Source organism: Suricata suricatta, chromosome 15, assembly GCF_006229205.1.
Source record: "Suricata suricatta isolate VVHF042 chromosome 15, meerkat_22Aug2017_6uvM2_HiC, whole genome shotgun sequence".
NCBI classification, from domain to species: domain Eukaryota; kingdom Metazoa; phylum Chordata; class Mammalia; order Carnivora; family Herpestidae; genus Suricata; species Suricata suricatta.
Genome location: NC_043714.1, coordinates 78,499,613 through 78,520,261, shown reverse-complemented (window position 1 = coordinate 78,520,261; position 20,649 = coordinate 78,499,613). Strand labels below are relative to the sequence as shown.

The 20,649-nt window shown below is 47.2% G+C and overlaps 1 protein-coding gene across 9 annotated transcripts; it reads left to right on the top strand.

Annotated features, from left to right (window-relative positions):
• The first annotated feature begins 576 nt into the window (after nucleotides 1-576).
• ZNF250 (zinc finger protein 250) lies at nucleotides 577-20,409 on the top strand. 9 transcript variants are annotated; one of them, XM_029923085.1, is made up of 8 exons: nucleotides 1,362-2,152; nucleotides 2,879-3,058; nucleotides 4,391-4,592; nucleotides 7,186-7,271; nucleotides 7,518-7,659; nucleotides 7,863-7,976; nucleotides 8,475-8,537; nucleotides 17,191-20,409. In XM_029923085.1, the coding sequence occupies exons 4-8, from the start codon at nucleotides 7,230-7,232 to the stop codon at nucleotides 18,510-18,512; spliced, it is 1,683 nt and encodes a 560-aa protein (XP_029778945.1). In that variant the 5' UTR covers nucleotides 1,362-2,152; nucleotides 2,879-3,058; nucleotides 4,391-4,592; nucleotides 7,186-7,229; the 3' UTR covers nucleotides 18,513-20,409. The 9 variants fall into 9 exon arrangements, with proteins under 9 accessions (XP_029778946.1, XP_029778939.1, XP_029778937.1 ...); XM_029923079.1 differs by lacking the exons at nucleotides 1,362-2,152; nucleotides 4,391-4,592 and adding an exon at nucleotides 597-645 and having other exon boundaries at nucleotides 2,879-3,067; XM_029923077.1 differs by lacking the exons at nucleotides 1,362-2,152; nucleotides 2,879-3,058; nucleotides 4,391-4,592 and adding exons at nucleotides 639-645; nucleotides 1,077-1,258 and having other exon boundaries at nucleotides 7,533-7,659.
• Nucleotides 20,410-20,649: the final 240 nt, after the last annotated feature.

Below are 20,649 nucleotides of genomic sequence, written 5' to 3'. Positions count from 1 at the left end.
AAGCATTCTAATCGTGGCTGTCGCAGCCTCCTCTCTCCGGGGATGGTGCCACACCGTCCACCACTCTCCCGGACGCAGGCTTCACCTTCCCTCCTAAAAAAGTGCGTGAACCACAGTGCAGGTGATTGAGGAGGCAGTCACTGTCACACGTGACGACCACCGCTAGGTCCTTGCCGGATCCCAGAGCACAGCAATGAGGAGGCACGTTCAGAGGGTGTGGCACCCGGTTAGGAGCAGAAAAGGAACCGGTCTGGTCACAAGCCCGAAACCCCACCCAACAGGGCCGAGGTTGCCAATGGGTCCGAGGCTCGGGAGCATCCCTAGAAGTTACCGCAAGACCGCCGGAAGTGCGGTAACTGCGAGGCCGGAGCGCGGTGCGGCCTCTCTAGGCGCTCCGGAGATCTCGCCTCTCGGTGGCTCGGGAGACAGCGGCCTCACTGTCAGTTAGGAAAATGGCGCCGGCGGGGAAGGCGGGGATGATTGGGAGGTGTAGTGCTCAAGGACTGGTGACTGGGGGGCGTGGGCGGGGACTGAGGAGGCGGAGCCCGAAGGGATTGGCGGATGCGCAGACGAGGCGGGGCGTCCCTTTTGTCTGAGTGGGTTGCAGGCGTCCGTCTCTTCGCGCGTGAGTCTGCGGCGTGGAAGGTGAGTTGGACGTGCGTGTGGGCACTGGCGAGCCGGGCCTCTCCGCCAGCTCGCAAGGTGGAGCCGGGTCGTCCTCTTGGACGGGGCACTTCCCCGCCGGCACGCTCTGCTTCCGCCCCTCGCGCCGGGTTCCTCCTCCTGCGGGCGCGCAGTGGGCTCCTTCCCCTCCTCGGACCCCACTCTGAGCCCCCACCTCCCAGCCTTTTGCCACACCCCGATCCTCTCTTGGCTCCTCACACCCAGGCCTCTCCCGACCTCGACCCTTCGGGCCCTGCCACGCCCCAGAGCCTCCCCCCTTACCCTTGACACTACACAGTCTCCCAGTGTCCCGGTCCTACGGCCCTGCCACGCCCGGAATCCCCTCCCCCCAGGCCCTGAGACACCTCAACTTCCCACCCACCCCCGCCCTCCCCGGGGCCCCTCCTCCGCAGTCGGCGAGCGCAGGCCAGAGGTGGAGGGATGCGGCGGAGAGAACGGCGGCGCGGTTGCCCCGGGGAGGGTGGTCGGCGACCCGCGAGTCCCCGGCTCGCTCAAGAGCTCCCCAAAGTCGAGAACCAGGGGCTGAGAAGCCCATCCGGACCCCGCAGCGGCCGCAGCGCCTGTGCAGTTCGCAGTAAGCCGTTTCTCCGCCTCCGAGCAGCGTTGATATCTCGTTGGCTAAAAGTACTTTTCCTAATTTTACATCCTTTCTCCATATTTCTGCTCGTGCTCTTTTTCCTATTACCTTATAAGAGCCCGTTTTTAATGGAGACCCAGCTTTTCTAGCATGGTTTGCAAATATTTACCTAGTTTATTATTTGATTTTTAAGATTTCAATAGAAAGTAACGTGTTTTTTTTAATGTAAACGTTTGGGAAAAATATAAAAATTGGAAGTCGTCGTTGGGAACAGCCTGCCAGTGTGCGCAAAGGCAGCACTAGCTGGTTTCCTTTGTACCCTTTCCGTATTTTGCGTGCACTGTTTTCGGTTATTAACCTCAAAGGGAAGCTCGGGGGCCTAGGATGGCCATGCTCTACCGGTCGACAGTTGTTAGATTTTTCACTTGCAAACTGTCTTCGTGGCGGTGCATTCCGTCGGTTTTGTACACCCGGGTTGTGTAGGGTGGACTCGGAGGTGGAATGAGCGGGAGATGGGGGACTGAGAATTGCCCTCCCCGCATTGTTGTCACATGAATGTTTTAATTTCCGTTCCCCGATGATTGGTGAGGTTGGAACTGTTCGTGTGCCTTTGCATTTCCTTTGTGATCTGCCAGCTCATACTCTCTTCCGTATATGTTGAAAATATTATTCACAAACTGACATTTGATTCCAGTTATGGTGCTTTGTTCCGGTTTCAGGTTTTTTGAAGAGATTTCAAGTTTTTAATCGTAAAATATTTCTCCGAAGACTTTTGTGCTTTGTTATGTCTTAAAGGACTTTCCCCGCGCCAAGGTTATTTTTAACATAAACTCTTGTTTTTCTCTGGTACTTGTGCACTGTGGATCCATCTGGAATTTATTTTGGTGTGGGGTGAGTTGGGAATCCAACTTCATTTCTTTTCCTCTTTGCTGTTTCTAACACTACCTATTGAATAATTCATCTTTCCATTGATTTGAAAACCCGACTTTGTCATGCATTAAATTCTTACATGTCTTTGGGCCCATTCTGGAATTTGGTGGCTTTGATGTGCATAAGGTATTAATTTTCATGCAGCAAATGTGGGAGTCTCTGCCCTGCAGATTTCTGCTTTTGGTATTTTGCTTTGAAAGGCCCTTCCCACCTAAAATAATAAAACTGTATCTATATTTGTATTCAAGTTTTTTTTATAAAATGTAACTTAAAATTTTAACTCTTATTCATTAGCCTAATGCATTCATTAGACTGAGATGATCTAAATTTTTCTGACCAAATTTGTTTGTTTTAATCTCTTTGCCTTCCTCTACTTTCTGGGAGATTTGTTGAACTTTATGTAAAGGCTTAATTTCGCTTTTCCTAAAGCATTTAACTTGTCCTCACACCATTTACTGAATCATCTTTCCTCAGCAATTTGAATTGCCTCTGTTCTCCATTTGTTTATACAGACTCAGCCCTGCTCTGCTCTGTTCTGCTTTCCCCCAGGCCCGCTTGGCTCTAGGCACCTTGGTTTTGTGGATACAGTGGGCAGAATTAACATCACCTTTCTAAAGTTTATTTTAAGCTTGTTTCTTGATGCCATTTGTGAACAGAATTTTTTTCCCCCATATGTTTTGTGACCAGGTGTTTCTGGTGTATAAGAAAGCCGTTGGTTTGGAACCGTGATCATTCACTATGGAAGATTGCAGGCTTGTGCTCTGTGTTCGCAAGTGGCTCCGAGCTGTCTTTTCTGAAGATGCTTCCACCACGGAGGGTGGGGCTCTCTGGAGATGAAGAGGGGCATTCCATCACGAAACCCTGTGGGTGAGGATGGTGAGGACAGAGGGAGGAAGATCCTGGGAGCTGCTCACCCCAGACCAGGCACTGCTAGTATGCCCATGCTAGCCTGTCACTGGTAACGAGGTTTTGGGAGGACAGGCTTGGTTGTTCTTTTACATCAAGCCTATCAAGAATTCCAACAAGGGTGATAAGTTCCTAATGATTAGCTTACAAAACAAAATAATAATAATAAACTTTAAGCTCTCGGCCTCTCTGCAGTCCCTTTTTTAGTTCCTGTCTTTGTTGCTGGCTGCTCAGTCATCATGAGAGCTAGACTGTGTTTGGCAGAGTGTCTCACTGCGGTGTGGCTTCTTTCCCATTAAGCATCTACTGCTGCTGAGGACATTGACCTGTTCTGGTTTTGTTGGGGTTATTCCCTGAGGAGATTTCCAAAAATGAAATTCCTACATCCGAAGAATGACTGTTATTGATGGGTGGGGGTGTATGCACTCCCAGGGCTGGTGCTGTTTGTGCTTGCCCCTTTGTGAGGGTGGCATGGCCTCCTCACAGTCTGTTAGGGGACTCAGTGACGGTGATTCCAGCTCTGGTGTCATCTGAACAGAAGTTGTTGTGCACACCCGTTCTTCTTTCCTGTCTGAACTCCTATGTTTTTCTCACAGAGCAAAGTATGGAGTGGGCATCAGAATCATGGAGGTCGGAGTTGGGGAAAGGGTGGCTGGTTCAAAGCCAGTTTTGGTGCCCTGGATGGCTCTGTTTTCCTGCCTGACAGTTGTTGATTTTGAAGTCCACGACGTTTTGCACATCTTTGCTTGAAGTCACAGACTTGTTCAAAATTAGTATCACTTCTTGCATTTATTTTATTTTATTTTATTTTTATTTTATTTATTTTTTTTATCAGAATACAGTCATCTTAGTTCCTTTGGGCTGTCATAGCAAAATAGTGTAGACTGGGTAGCCTGTAAAACACAACAGACATTTCTCGAAGTTCTGAAGGCTGGAGGTCCAAGATTAGGGTGCCCGCATGGTCAGGGGAAAGCTTCATACTTCTTGCTGTGTCCTCACGTGGTAGAAGGAGTGGGGAAGCTCTGTGGGGGTCTCTTCTTATAAGGGCTCTAATCCCATCATGAGGAGTCTAGCCTCATGACCTAAGCATTTCTCCTTACCTCCTAACACGATCCTACTGGGCATTAGGAATTCACCATATAAATGTTGGAAGGACACAGATCTTCAGATAATAGTAAAAAACTACTGTGTGATAGTATTGACACATACTATGTGATACGCTTTTTTTTTTTTAACTTCATAATGTGTGAGGGTCATCCTAGGTAGAGATCCTTTGTTTTTATTCTTTTCCAGGACTCCCTCCAGGTTGGAATCCTTTCCTTTGCCCTCTCCACCCACCTCCATGCCTCACTCATGTTGACAGCCTGGTTTTTTGAGTTAATCTAATTGAATGAGATAACACTTAGTCCAGCAGCATCTGACTCTGCGCCCAGTGGTTCTAAGTACTCTCCCCTCTTGAGGCCCCAGAGAAGGAATGTGATTTTCTGTTTTACAGGTGAGGACAAAGCACACACACAACCTTCGTGGCCCTGGAGTCATTGTTTCTGAAAGAGGAGCGTCTTGGACATGCTCTCTGTGTCCCACAATTTCATTTAGCTGTTGTATGTCTAGCACAGCCTGAATCTTTCTCTTAGCGGGTATATGACTTGTGTGTGGAAGGACTGTGGGTTGGCAGTGGCACCATCCTTGAGCCTGGGTCTATTCCGAGGGAGTGCCCACTGGCTAATGGCATAACTGGTTCATCTACATAACTGTCAGGCGGCTTCTCTGAGACAGTGTGTAAAGTATGATATCATTACTTTTTTAATTTCATTCACTTACTTGGCAAACATTGGGCTGATGGCTTTCCTGCTGAGACAGGAAGGGAGAGGTAGGATGGGGCAAGGCAGAGGCCCTTGAGGTAGGGGGTCAGGAAGGGCCTCAATGAGAGGGAGATATGGTCAAGCACCAGCCAAAGGTCAGGAAACTCCCTGCCAGAGGGGAGGCCCAGGCAGGGTTCTGAGCTGCCTCATAGCAGTCATGGAGGGGCCAGGAAGTTAGTTGAAGCCAAGGAGAGTCACTATTCCCATGGGGGACAGATACACTAGCGTGCTGCAACAGGGCCAAGTTCTGGGTGCACTAGGAGGGTGGATTTGGAGTGGGGTGTGAGAGAATGAGGAGGAAAGGGGGCTTCAGGATCAGGTCTTGGGTACAGGTGCCCAGACTGAGCTGGGGGCAGAAATAGGAGCCTAGTGTTAGATGTTAAGTGTCTGAGATGGTCCCCAGGAAGATGTTGAGTTGGAGGGAAGGGGATTGCCAGCTCAAATGCACCAAAAAGGGGACCCTAGGTTCCACTGAACATTCAGGCTTGTAGGATAACTGTGGACAGTGCCAGGTATATGGAGGATGTGGGGCTGGAAGAAGCACAGGCACAGGACACAGGCAGGCACAGGAGTTGGTCTGGCTTAAGGCCTTATGGCCACATGAGCCACATGCCTCCTGGATCATCTGTACCCACTGGGAAGGCCCTGAATGAGGTTCCTATGGGTGTTTATTGTTGGATCCTGGCCTAGTTGCCGTGGGGCCATAGTGCAAATGTCTACTTCTGCCAGGTTCCCACGGGACCAGACCTGTATGATACATGAAGGTCAAATTCTTACACAGATGAGGATGGCTAGAGGGCCTGGCTGAGGGAGCAATGTCCAGGAGACCTAGGAGGGACAGAATTGCATGAGTACCAGATTAATAACTCACCCTGCCAACAGTGGGCGAGGATCTGACCACATGGAAGTCATCAGAGACCCTGACAGGACCCCTTTGTGATGGGGTGGGGGTACAGAGACCACTCATGGAGAGGCACTTGGACAAGGCCATGGGGAAGATGACTGACAATGAAAGATGGCAAGTCTGTGGGCAGCTCAAGTGGATGTGGGTGTTGGATACACTGCCAAGAGGGCAGGAGGCAGAGCAGGTGGTGGCAATGACTTCCTGTCTTTGTTCTGAGACCTGGTGAGGCAGGACCACCCTGCCTCACACCCATTTTTTCAAATTTTATTCTTACCTATTCTCCAGCATCTATTTTTCATATTAATTCAATTTAAAAGGCATTTGTTGGAATCATAATTAGATTTGCATTGACCCAGACACAGATTTTGGGGGAATGGACATTCTTGGTGGATAAGTCTACCATTGTGTTCCAGAGGTAGCTGCAGTTAGGAGCTCAGGTTTTGTATTCCCAAAAGTTTTCCATGCAAACCTACACATACATCTGATGTTCTACAGAGAAATCAAACAGATGAGGCACCCAGTTTGTGGAGGTACCTGCTGAGCTGCATGCATGAGATGGTTGATCACCAACTTGTACCATTATTCCTAGAGTGATCTGCTCACTGGACTTTTGTGTTCCTGTTCAGACCCCCTTTGGCACTCCAAAATATGTGAACCCCATTAGGAGAGCCTTTGGTCCCCCTTTCTCCCCCCAGTAATGTGAGAATGATAGACACCTCAACTTAATTCATCCTGATAAATCCCCAGAACCTGCTCACCCCGAGGCCTCCCTGTTGGTGCTCAGACCAAATCCCTGGGTGGCTCTGGACTTAATCCTCCAGAATCAACCATTTGTCCTGTCTCTGTTCCCAGTCCCTGGTGGAGCCACCACCAGGTTGATGGCCCTAGATGAGACTGAGGCAACAGTGGGCCCACAGGAGTTATGGTCAAGCCACGCACGCTGGACCTGGGTGAGGCCCCCATAGGAGTGTGGACCTTGAGGAAAGCCATCCATTCCCAACATGTCTTCACTGGGGGATTGTCTATGGAGGCAGCCTGGCCTGGCACCCACACCAGACCTAATAAACGCTTTGTACCTATGTGAATGCTCTGGCCAGGGCCCTGTACCTAGACTGTGGGCCTGGCCAGGTGCCTCAGAGTCCTTGCTAGCTCCCCAGCTGGTCATGAGGACCCCAGGGTCTGGAGAGCAAAACCTTGTGGCTGGAGCCTTGGGGTAACAGGTGTCCCCAGGCATCTCCGATGAGACCTTCTTGGGCCCATGAGAGTTCACAGTGGGGGCAAGGGTGGGCCTCTCATGTGCACCTTTCTCTCTCACCCCACAGGCTCCTCTGACTTATCTTCCTCAGAAATCTCAGGGGATCACACTATGGCAGCGGCCAGACTCCTCCCACCACCAGCAGGACCCCAGGTGAGCTGCCTCGAGGGCCTTTGCTGCACCCCTGCATTTCCTCACATCTCTCCCATGCCCAAGGCTCCAGGTGGCAGCCTGAGTGTCACTGTGTCTTCTGAACAGTGTGGCCCCTTCCTGATGCCTCCCTCATCTGCTCACATGTGTTTTCTCCCGACCCCGACCCCGGGTGTCTCCACTCCCCCCACCCACGTTGCTTGCACCCATTCCATCTCAGATGTGGAGGCTCAATCCAACCTTCAGCAGCCCCTGTCATTCCAGGCCAAGGTGACCTTTGAGGATGTGGCTGTGCTCCTCTCCCAGGAAGAGTGGGACCGCCTGGGCCCTGCTCAACGTGGCCTCTACCGACACGTTATGATGGAGACCTATGGCAACGTGGTATCACTGGGTATGGTTCCTTAGCAGGCCGCTTCTGTGTCTGTGTGCTTGGCCAAGGGCAGGACCTGGGGTGGGGGTTTTGGGGGTTGCCTCTAGGTGTTCAGCTCTAGAGGGACATCACACTGGTCTGTCTCATGCCTATAGGCCACTCAAGTGAGGTATGGGTGTTTACAGATCTTGTGTTGACAAAAGGCCTTCCCTCCCCATGAGCAGGACTTCCAGGATCGAAGCCCAATGTGATCTGTCAGCTGGAGCGAGGAGAAGAGCCGTGGGTTCTGGATGGGCAAGGGGCTGAGGAGACTAGGGGCCTGGGCAGCGGACATTCAGGTGAGTGAGAGGAGCTGGCCATCCTTCACTTGGGCCAATCAGCTCCTGGCAGCTGTGCACACTGACAGGTGACAGACCCAGGAGTAGCTTCTACCTGGGGCCTTTTTGGGCAGAGGAGCCTGTGGTCTTAACTCTGTGAATTGCACTTACACGCAACAGACAGTGAACAGCCAGTGAAAGGAGTTCCTACTCTTTTTTTTTTAATGTTTGTTTATTTTTGAGAGAGAGAGAGAGAGAGAGAGAGAGAGAGAGAGAGAGAGAGAAACAGCACAAGCAGGGGAGGGAGGGACAGAAGGAGAGGGAGACACAGAATCCGAAGCAGGTTCTAGGCACTGAGCTATCAGTACAGAGCCCAACATAGGGCTTGAACTCACGAGCTGTGAGATCATGACCTGAGCGGAAGTCATTTGCTTAACCGACTGAGCCACCCAGGTGCCCCAGGAGTTCCTGTTCTTGAGAACTGATTTGTTCTCACTTAACTCTCTTTTCCTTTTGCAGACAATTCCAAGCGTGACCACATGACAGCTTGTAGGCAGCAAGACAGTTCACCCTGTCCATGGGGTAGGTATATGTCTCATCTTTTTAAACCAGTACAATCCCTGAAGGTGTTAATGCTCGTGATTCACCAGAATGTAAAGAGATTGCTGGGGTGCAGAGTTATGTTCTTGTTATATAGCACATACAGGCTCTACAAAATCATGGGGAGGGGCTTTCTAAATTAAAATTTTATTTCAGTGGAATTGTTTTTTTTTCCTTTGTTTTGTCACATGTAAAACATTCTTCCCTAGTCTATACTTGAAACAGCCCGTGAAGCTTTATTGTTCTGAAAGTGAGGGCTCTGGTCCTCCAAGTTTGGTCATGCGTTGCTTTTATGCCATGGATGATTGGGTAACCTGTAGTTATTTTTTAATTTACTAAAGTCATCTTGCTCATCTTGTTACTTTGGCAAAGAAACTACCTATTTAGGAGCTTCAAATAATAGAAGAAATATTTTTCAAGGCAAATGGGTAATTGTTTTTTTGTCTTACTAGCTTTACTCTATGAAGATGAGGCTATTTAAGTCCAAAAAAACAACGAAACCGTGTGTTTTCCAGTTTAAAAAACATATAGTATAACTTTTAAAAAATAAGATGTATAAAAATTTTGTTAAAAGATGACTGTAAACCCAGATTTTTAAAATGAAGAACCTATTAGTGTTGCCATGTTTCAAAACAATATAAATTTAATAATTGTTCTGATGAGAATAAAAAATGCAGAAATATCGAATAAGAAATGTTGGTACAAAACTTAAGTTCTGATAGAGGAGGAAAATCAAAGGGCTAATAAGTGTGAGGACATGCTCAACCTGATTACTTATCAGGGTAATGGAAATTACAACTGCTGTGATATACCTGTTAGACCTTCAGGGTCAAAAACGAGAAAAGAAAGGAAAGATCTGACATTATCAAGTTTGGTTGAGGATGTAAAGCAGCTAATGAGGATGTAAATGTGCACACTCACTTTGGAAACCACTGTGGCATCTAATGAAGTCGAAAACACGGATCTCTGTGTCAGATGTTCCACTCTAAGTGTGCAGTAAGGACAGTCTCAGAAATATGTCTAATTAAGTTATTGGTTAGAGATACAAACTTCTAATATAAAACTATTAAAAAAACCCAAGAACAACAAGGGCTTCTACTTCCAGCCAAGATGGAGTAAACAGAGATGGGAGTTACCTCTCACTTGAAACAGCTGAAAAACTGGACAACATATATGAAACCATGGCTCTCAAGATGTTGGAAAGCAGTCAGTGAAGGAAAGTCATTCCCAAGAAACAAAGGGGTGATTGTCCAGCCTCACCACTTGGAAAAGATCACAGTGCAAGGAGGGAAACCTGGCAGAGCCCAGTGGTCTCCCAGGCCTGAGGACACACAGCTAGGAACCCAGAGATGCCAGGGAAGCCAGAAGTGCCATGGAGGAGTCCGTTTGACAAATTCTGGAGATCTACAGGAAGACTTCTTGAGTATTAGCACTAGCAAGGAAAGTGTCCAAAGCCAGGAAAGAGCTGCCTCTTTAGAAGGAGTAGTAGCTGCGGTAGCCAGGATTTTAAGATGGTCCTCATAATAGAATGAATGTTTGTGCCCCTCCCCCATTCATATGTTGAAGCCCTAAACCCTTGTGAATGTATTGGTGATGGAGGTTTTATGGAGGTAATTAAGGTTAAATAAGGTCTTAAGGATAGGACCTTGATTTGCTGTGATCAGTGTCCTTAGAAGAGGAAGAGAGACCAGAGCTCTCTTTCTCTGCACAGTATATACCCTCCCTGCATAATCCTTAAGACTGTGAATAGGGGTTTTATTCTTGTGATTATGTTAACCTATTGCTTTTAAGGAATGGAGAACTCTTTAAGTCGGGGTGTGGGGGTCAGGGACCAAAGCCAGATTCAAAGAATCTGAAGAAGGATTTGATGCACTATTGGCTGCCTTGAAGGTAGAGGGGGCCACATGGCAAGAATGCAGGTACCAGTCAGGAGCTGAGAGTCACAAGGAAACAGCCCTTAGTCCTATAGCTACAAGGGGCTAAATCTTGACAACAGTAAGAATGAGCTTTGAAGTGCATTTATTCTCTGAGCCTCCACACAAATATTCAGACTAAGACTTTTTTTTTCAGCCTTGTGATACACTGAGCAGAGAACCCATATGGAATTCTAGCTTACAGAACTATGGGCTAGTAAATACGGTGCCCAAGGCTCACACAAGGCTGGGAATGCTATCTGTTCCCAACACCGAGAGTTGGAAGCTTGTAACTAGTCAGGGGGAAAGAGCCCTGAGCACTATTCTGGTCTGGTCTAACAAAATTCAAAGGGAAGAATACTTTAGCTCGAGAATATTTCTAGAATTAAAAAATACCCAGCATGAAGCAAGGTAAAATTACTAATATCTGACATTAGTAAAAAAAAATTACCAGACATACAAAGAAGTAAGAAAATACAACCATAATTAAAAAACAGTCTTGTTAAACTGACCAGAAGTGACAGCGGCAGTAATAGAATTGGAAGAACAGATGGGGTGCCTGAGTGGTTCAGTCAGGCATCTGACTTTGGCTCCGGCCATGATCCCATGGTTAGTGAGTTTGAGCCCTGCATTGGGCTCTGTACTGACAACTCAGAGCCTGCGGCCTGCTTCAGATTCTCTATTTCTCTCTCTCTCTGCCCCTCTCCTGCTTGTGCTCTGTCTCTCAAAAATAAGTAAACGTTAAAAAAATTAAAAATAAAAAAAGAATTGGAAGACCAGGATATTAAAACAAATCTCTTCCATATGTTCAAGGACTAGAGGGAATTTTGAGCATATTAAGTAGAGGCATGAAAGATAAATGAAAGGCTCATTTCCGACCTCTAGAGATGAAAACAAGAATACATGAGATGAACAGGTCACTGAGTAAAATTAGTGACAGATTAGATATTGCACATGAAAGGATTAGTGAAAGTAAAAGTGCTAGAGACTACTAAAAAGGAAAAGGAAGGAAAAAGACTACAGGACATTAGTGAGCTGTGGGATAATCTTAAAGAGGCTAATATATATAAATGAAGCCAACAAAGCAGGGGTGGCAGGGTCAGAGAAGAAAATTCTAAGAAATGATGGTTGAAATTTTTCCAAATATGATGAATATTGTAAACTCACAGATCTAAGAAACTTAATGAACCCCTTACATAATAAACTTGAGGGGCGCCTGGGTGGCTCAGTCGATTAGGCCTCCGACTTCGGCTCAGGTCAGATCTCACATTCGTGAGTTCGAGCCCCGCGTCGGGCTCTGTGCTGATGGCTAGCTCAGAGCCTGGAGCCTGCTTCCGGTTCTGTGACTCCTTCTCTCTCTACCCCTCCCCCTCTCATGCTCTGTCTCTCTCTGTATCAAAACTAAATAAAACATTTAAAAATAAATAAATAAATAAATAGACTTGAATACAATCACACTAAGCTATATCATAATCAAAAGATATCACAAGTGTTAAAGCTAAGAAGCTGACCAAGGAGATAAAATAGAATCATGAGAAATAACTTAATTTTTTTAAATCTTTATTTTTGGGAGACAGAGAGAGAGAGTATGATGGGGGAGAGTGGGGAGCAGAGAGAGGAGGAGAGCTTTCAGCACAGAGCCCGATGCAGGGCTCGAACTCACAAGCCGTGAGATCATGACCTGAGCCGAAGTTGGATGCTTAACCAACTGAGCCACCCAGGTGCCCCACAAGTAACTTAATTTTTTAAAAGGAAGAAAGGAAGAGGAAACAAAAACAGATGATTAGTGGCTGCTCTAGGGTTCACACTAGGTATCTCTAACCATTGTGTACCTTCAAACAATGCTAACGTGGTTTCACATGTGTTAGAAGACTATTAGAGTAGCACACTTGTCCATTAGTCCGTTCAGTCTGCCATAACCATGCCATGCCATGGGCTGAGTGACTTAAACGTGAAAATTTTCGATCTCCCAGTTCCTGAGGCTGGAGGTCCAAGATGAAAGTGAGAGTTTGGTGAGGTTCTATTCCTGCCTTGCAGATGACCGCTTTCTGTGCGCTCACATGGTCTCCGTGTGCCTTGGGGAGGGGAGGGGGAGTGAGTATGCTCACTGAGGTCTCTTCTTAGAGGGCACTAATGCCATCATGGGGGCCCTACCTTCATGATCTCCTGTAACTCCAGTTACCTCCCAAAGTCTCTACCACCAAATACGTATGAATTTGCAGGGAGGGACATAAACATTTGCTCCATTACGATATTCTTGTCCCTCTGTCCCAGGTTCTGTGATAGTGTTGTCATAAGGTTTGCTCTTGCATGTGCTATAAACAGTGTATAACTATTTTTTCAGATGTATTTAAGTAGTCTCTACACCCAACATAGGGCTTGAACTCATGACCCCGAAATAAAGAGTCCCATTCTCCTCCAGCTGAGCCAGCCAGGTGCTCTAGTGCATAACCATTTTTGCTTTGGACAGTTCTCTTTTAGGGTGATTTAAAAAATTTTTTTACATAGTCCTATATTTACCTTCATGTTAACCGTTTCCAAAAGCCTTCATTTCCTTGTATAAATTCAACTGTCTGTCAGGTATATTTCTGCAGCCTGAAGAATTCTCTTTAACATTAGTTTGGATTTGATTGTTGGGTGTTCTCTTCACTGGTGTTTGTAAATTGACTTGTTTTTTCTTTTTCTGCACTTTAAGGGTGTCAGTCCATTGTTTTTTGACTTGATTCTGATGAGTATGCACTCGATTGTATGTGTTTTTCCTCTACCTCTAAAATTTTATTTTCTCTTTGGTTTTTAGCAGTTTGAATACGATGTAGCTAGTCGGGGTGTTTTTTTTTTTTTTCTTTTTTAATGTTTATTTTTGAGAGAGACACAACATCAGTGGGGGAGGGGCAGAGAGAGAGGGAGACACGGAATCCGAAGCAGGCTCCAGGCTCTGAGCTGTCAGCACAGAGCCTGATGTGGGGCTCATACTCAAAGACCTGTGAGATTGTGACCTGAGCCAAAATCAAATGCTCACCGGGGCGCCTGGGTGGCTCAGTCTGTTGAGTATCTGACTTCGGCTCAGGTCACAATCTCACAGTCTGTGGGTTCAAGCCCTCGTGAGGCTGGAGCCTGGAGCCTGGAGCTATTTCAGATAATGTGTCTTCCTCTCTCTCTGCCCCTCCCCTACTCACTCTCTGTCTCTCTCTCAAATAAAATAAAATAAAATAAAAGACATAAAAAATTTTTAAAAAATCAGATGCTCATCTAGGACACAACCTAGGTGCCGCTCTAGTTGATATTTTGGAAACATGTTTGTGGGGGGCCTGAGTGGCAGAGTTGGTTGAGCTTTCCACTCATGATTTCAGCTCAGGTCATAATACCAGGGCTGTGGAATTGAGCCCCACATCAGCATGGAGCCTGCTTAAGATTTTTTTTTCTCTCTCCCCCTCCCCCTACCTCTCTCCCATACTTGCACACATACACTCTGTGTCTCAAAACAAAACATGTATGACTAATATCTTGGATCTGTGTTTTGATGTCTTCCATTTTTAGAGAAATGTCAGCCATTATCATTTCAGATGTTTTTACTTTCCTGTTCTTTCTCTTCTGCATTTCCAACTCATGCAGGTTAGTCCATTTATGTTGATCCATATCAAATTTATTTTTCTGTTTCATACATTTTTGTCTTTATGTTTCTTTTTGGCTAATTTCTGTTGGCCTATTTTCCTCACTGCTATTTTCCTCAACCTCACAGTTGAGTCCGTGATAAGCCTATCAGAGGCATTCTTATGTTGCTATATTTTCTACATCTAACATTTCCAGTCACAGAATCTATCTGCCGAAATACCTCATCTGATTATTCACATTGTTCAACATACGGGTCATCTCTAATTCTGGTTCTGTTAGTCACATAGTCTCGTGACTGTGTATGTGTGTGTACACAGTCTTTCTCCTTTCTCTTGAGTGTCTTATAATTTTTTATTGAATGTTAGTTATCATTAATTAAGACAGTAGAAGTAGAGGTAAATAGTACATCTGTCTAGGAATGTAGCCCCACCTACTGGGCGGTTAGTGTGGAAGCCTGCGTCAGGAATTTGGCTGGGTTCTGTTTTCGTGGTTCCCTTCAGTGCACCACTGCATTCACATTCCTCTGGCACGTCTTTGTGCATAGGGTGGGGACTTTCAGTCTTCCAGGTGTGCCTGCAAGAGAGGCTTTTCCTCTGTGCTCTGGCCACCAGCACCCCCCACCCCCAGCAGTAGGCTTCTGTTGCTTGTTACTCAATGCTTGCTGGCCTTTGGGGCAGGGGTAGAGGGAAATGACAGAGTGCTTCACTGTCCTGATCCATCCTCAGCTTTAGGCAGGTATTGTATTCTTGGTTGGGAGCCCTTCCCCTAGTTGGAGCAGACTTCTCATTGTCTGGGCTCATGATCACTTCCCTGCCCCTCCCTCAGAAGTAGAGGGTAGTTTTCTTTTCCCTTCCCCACCATTGTGATTTTTATCTGTGCCCTAGAATAAGAAGTTCGCTTTCCTGTGCCCAGGGACTTGCAGCTCTTGTTCTGTAGAAGAGAAGGGTTCAGGTGGGTGCTTGTGCTCTCTTGTTGCAGTCCTGAGCCGCCAAAGGAGGCTTCCTCTGAACCTGCCCCCAGGGGGAAGACAATGAACATGAGCCCTGTGTCTATGGGAAGAACTCCGAGTGTCTGTGTCTGGAGTGCTGCTGAATCTTAGGGCAGGTGTGGAGAGCAGATTAATCAAGCCTGGAGTGGGACCCCCCCACTTCTACAAGGCCCTTCACACTCAGCAGTCTCTCCCAATTTCCCAGTCCTGCTGCTTCTCAGATGACCCCCTGATTGTCATGTCCCGCCCCAGCCAGCAGGGCGGAAAATCCTTGCGGGTTCTTGATCCTGAGAGAGGGAGAGAAAGGGCAGGAAGGGGGAGCACAGAGAGTAAGGACACAACACATGGTATCTGATCAAGCCTCTTCTTCTTATTCAGAAAACACTCTCTTATAAAGGTTTTTAGGCGGGAGAACAAGGCAGCTGACCTAGGTCGGTTGCTAGGAAACAGGGTCAAAGCTAGGGTAAAGGAGGAAATAAACTAAAGTTTTTAGCACAGCCTGTGAAGGGCTGATACCACCCTGCCAGTGGGCGATTGATCTTTGTTTTTCTAGCTTCTCCTGGCAGGGAGTGGCGCTCCCCTGCCTATTTTTGCAACTCCCCTCAGGGAGTGACATTATCGGCTAGTAAATGGCCGAGCAGCTGAATCTTTGCAGCTTGCCACACCTGATGAGGGTTTGCTACACTCTGGCTGCTACCAACTTCTACAAGAAGTATTAGCATTTGGTGTCTTTGTCCCTCCAAGGTAACCATTCCTTGTCAGTCAAAAGGCAACATAGATCAAAACAAGTATCTTTTATTTATTTACTTTCTTGTTGTTTTAATTTTCTTTAAGTTTATTTATTTTGAGAGACAGCCTGAGCAGGGGAGGGGCAGAGGAAGAAGGAGACAGAATCTTAAGCAGGCTCTATACCCCACACAGAGCCTGATATGGGGCTTGATCTCATTACCTGAGCCGAAATCAAGAGTTCGACGCTTGGCCAACTGGTGCCACCCAGGTGCCCCAAGCATATTTAATTTATTGACCACCTTGACCCAAATCTTTTTCTAAACATCAGTCAGAAGTAGTCTCAGAAGGTCCCTTGGCTTTGTGTAGGGATCACTTGGCTTGGGGTGCCAGGTGACCCACTATATAGCATATGTCTTCCCAGACCGAGTTATGAACTAATTAAAAAGTGAAGCTCTCATCTCAGTAATGCTGTTAACCTGCAAGGTGGGGGGCTCATCGGACTTGAAAATATCCTTATTACATATAGCACATAATTGGAAAATGGTTGCTAGTCCACATCATTTCTGATAAAGAACCTGGAATGAAACATACTTGATTGAGGTAGAAAAAGACCTCATCAGGCCTCTGTCTTGGAGACTGCCGCTGTAGGTCTTTGACCATGAAGGAACAGAGCAGAATATGGTTCCCTAAGCTGAAAATACCCAGTTCTTACCCACATGAACCAGTGAAAAAATTATTCCACCTCCCCTGGAGAGAAGGGAGAGCAAAAAGTTCATATGCACACTTGGATGCCATCCTAGCTCAGGATCTGTGGGTGTGGCTATGTTGGCATTTATGAATTTCTTCTCAAGGCTGCTGGCCCCGAGTACCTGTTATGGACCTTGAGTACACCTTTGGGAGAGTGAGGATTCCCTCAGATCTTCCCCTGCCCAGAGGGACTCTCATGCTGAAATTCCACTTGAGTGCAACACAGATTTGAATGCTGTTCCTGTGTTGCTGGCAGCCCCACAAGGTTCCTTGCAGTCATGGGTGGGGTCCCACATTTATTCCTGCTGCAAATGGCTCCTGGAAGCTCTGTGTAAGGACTCCAGGGAGGGTGAGACTCAGGTGGTGATGGGCTGCAGCCCTGCTGTGTGCCACATGTACACTTCGTGCAGGGGGATGACTCCAGACCAAAGGTCACACCTGTCCCTTAAGCTGCCCCATCAGCAGATTTCCAGTCATTGGGCACAGTTGTGATTTTTCTGCTCTGCAGCACACAGCCATGTGCATTCAGGGACCTCACCCCGACGACCACCTCTTGTTAGTTAAACATGCTTTCAGGTTGCACTTACTCTGCTGTTTTGAGTAGGTTAACATTTGAGTTAACGTTTTTACTTTGAATTTGTTACAGAATATGAAAACAAGGGAGAAAACCAAAATAGAGACATGAGTCGGAAGCCATTTATTTCAGAGGAAATACCAGTGATTCTGGGGAAAGCACCCACAGGATGGACTGATGAAAGTTATAAACCTGAGCAGAGTTTCTGTGTGAGTCCCAGCCCTGTTGGCCCACCTGAAGTTCAGGTCTTGAGCCAGAGTGTGCCTGTCTCTCAGAATCAGGCTGTTCCTAGTGGGGAGAGACCCTACAAGTGCACTGAGTGTGGGAAATGCTTTGGTCGGAGCTCCCATCTCCTCCAGCATCAGAGAACACACACTGGAGAGAAGCCCTATGTGTGCGGTGTGTGTGGGAAGGCCTTCAGCCAGAGCTCTGTCCTCAGTAAACATAGGAGAATCCACACTGGCGAGAAGCCCTACGAGTGTAATGAATGTGGAAAGGCCTTTCGAGTGAGCTCAGATCTTGCACAGCATCACAAGATACACACGGGTGAGAAGCCACATGAGTGTCTTGAGTGTCGGAAGTCGTTCACTCAGCTCTCGCATCTTATTCAGCACCAGCGGATCCACACGGGGGAAAGACCCTACGTGTGCCCGCTCTGCGGGAAGGCCTTCAACCACAGCACCGTCCTGCGAAGCCACCAGCGGGTGCACACTGGGGAGAAGCCGCACGAGTGCGCACAGTGTGGCCGCGCTTTCAGTGTGAAGAGGACGCTCCTCCAGCACCAGCGCGTGCACACCGGGGAGAAGCCCTACACCTGCAGTGAGTGCGGCCGCGCCTTTAGCGACCGTTCAGTCCTCATCCAGCACCACAACGTGCACACCGGGGAGAAGCCATACGAGTGCGGCGAGTGCGGGAAGGCCTTCAGCCACCGCTCCACGCTGATGAACCACGAGCGCATCCACACGGAGGAGAAGCCCTACGGCTGCTACGCGTGCGGGAAGGCCTTCGTGCAGCACTCCCACCTGACCCAGCACCAGCGGGTGCACACCGGGGAGAAGCCCTACGTGTGCGGCGAGTGCGGACACGCCTTCAGCGCCCGCAGGTCTCTGGTCCAGCACGAGAGGATCCACACGGGCGAGAGGCCCTTCCGCTGCGCGCAGTGCGGCAAGGCCTTCAGCCTGAAAGCGACACTGATCGTGCACCTGCGGACGCACACCGGGGAGCGGCCGTACGAGTGCAGCCGCTGCGGCAAGGCCTTCAGCCAGTACTCCGTGCTCATCCAGCACCAGCGGATCCACACGGGGGAGAGGCCCTACGAGTGCGGGGAGTGCGGGCGCGCCTTCAACCAGCACGGGCACCTGATCCAGCACCAGAAGGTGCACAGGAAGCTGTGACCTCCACCGCCGCTGGAGAACCACCTCCCCACCCCAGGGGAAGGTTCCAGTAGCTCTGCGGGATGCCATACTCTGTAGTTTGGTGTCAAAAGAACTCCAAAGGGGAGCACTGTGCATGTTCCTATGGAAGAACGTCAGAGCGTGCCTGTTTTTTTCCCACATCTTGAAGTTACATTGAAGAATAAATCACACACTATAGTAAATTTTGGTAAAGACACTTATAATTCTTTAACATTAGAAAGTTTATTGGAAGATACTGAAGACATAAGGATTACTGTCACAATAAAACTTTTCTTACATACTAAAGATTTTTCTTAGACTATTACATGCCTTTCCTAAAAATAACAACTATTCTAATTATTCCCCCTAAAGTTGGAATTGGATTATGTGCAGTATTCTCTTAAAAGACAAAAGTGTTGTGTGGATAAAATGATATAAAAAAAGATTGTCATCAAGTATCATCATGTGCTATGGCTAGAAATCCTAAGTGTGTGGAACCACTTGTTTTGTATGAAAAAAGGAAAAAGTCTAAATATTAATTAGTGAGACAACACTTCACCTGGTGTTTGAACTTTATTCAAGATCAGAAGGGATGTCCTGACTTTTTAGTGAAATTCAACTCAAAAATTAATGTTTGCCTCAAATACCACCCTTATGACTTACAGACCTTGTGCTCCAGAACTCATGGGATGTCTTGGGTCTCTGGACCCTGTGTGGGTAGGAAGGGAGCTTTGCATTCGGAGGCCAGACCTCATAGCTGCTACACCAACTGGGTGCCTCTTTACACATTGTGATGTTTCAAAAAAAAAAAAATGTTACTCAAAAGACAGTTCTTTGATACATATTTTTTAAACCTAAAATTCTGTTTTTATGGTCTGAAATTTTCATTTCTGTGAGGTTTTCATTTTTTTGCATTCCAAGAAGAGTGTGGTATCCATTATCATATGCTGTAATGAATCTGGTTTATTCATAATTTTTAAGTTTTTTTTTCCTTTCTCTCTTGAAAGCAAACTTCTAAGGAGAAATGAAGCGCTAGAGTGTTGATCCTTGAATGCACAGCAATCCACTGGTGCTGATAGAAGCTCATTTTCCCCTTGCTGTGACACTGCTGATTGGATACAACACCACAGGTGAAGCTGGAAGCTGAGGCAGCCAGTGTTACTTCAGCAAGGATACAGGCCCCTTCTGAAAGGGACTGACATCACTCACATGTGCAGAACAGTTGGGATCACTGAGGTGTATGCTGGACAGGTGAGGAGCTCACTGAGATGTCCGTTCACTGGAGCTGAGTTCACACAGTTGTTCCTTCGGCAATGGTTAAAAACCTCAGGAGAGGCTGTAGAGTCTGAGGTCAGGGCACGATTCAGAGGAGCTGATCACTGAGTGGTTTACTTCAGAGGAGAAAACAATGGTGTCACTTCAGGGAAGCTGAAATCCCTCAGATGTTACTGCAGACAGTAGCTGAAATCACTACAATGAAACTCCAGATGAAGAATTCACAGAAGCGTTACTTAAGGGAGGAGCTGAGACCAGTGAGGTGGTAGCTCAAATTCCCACGGAGGAAAGCTAACTGCCCCTTGCTGATTGAGTCCCTAGCAGGCATCTGACTCAGTGGCTGCCCCTCAGAGTCCACCACTACTCAGGGCACAGTTCCTACTCATGTGGAAGAGTCAGAATAAGAAATAGTCCTATTCCAGTCAAGATGAGAGTAAGAGTTCAGTTAAATACAATGTATAGAAATACTTATTTGGAAAGACACTGTGTATCAAGGACAACATAAATTACACAGTAGAGATCTTTCTAGATAGCTAAATCCACCAAATAATCTAGGGTTTTCAGGGGAATCAAAATGTATAGTTCACTTCCTACCTTCTTAAATAAAGTGTACTTAATATCATTCTGCCTTTTCTTGCTACCAGCTGCCATTGACCCATTGGCGAGTATAAGGTTCAGGTGTCTATGCTGCTGGAAGGTGGCTTCAGTGCCCTTCTCCGCAGGGAGGATCCCTGGGCCATGCATTTTTGTCTCTCACTTTCCAGGGACCAGGAGGTAGCATATAACCTGCTGGAACATATGGTCAGTCTGCCTTTTTTGGAAGTGGTGTCTGGCACCAAAATGACCTTAGGGGTCCCTTCAT

Excerpts from the sequence above, each read along its gene's own strand:
- ZNF250 (XM_029923077.1), top strand. The coding sequence starts at position 1,105 with ATGCGGCGGAGAGAACGGCGGCGCGGTTGCCCCGGGGAGGGTGGTCGG. Across the intron at positions 7,660-7,862 it reads TGGCAACGTGGTATCACTGG|GACTTCCAGGATCGAAGCCC; the intron begins GTATGGTTCCTT and ends CCCCATGAGCAG. Across the intron at positions 7,977-8,474 it reads CCTGGGCAGCGGACATTCAG|ACAATTCCAAGCGTGACCAC; the intron begins GTGAGTGAGAGG and ends TTCCTTTTGCAG.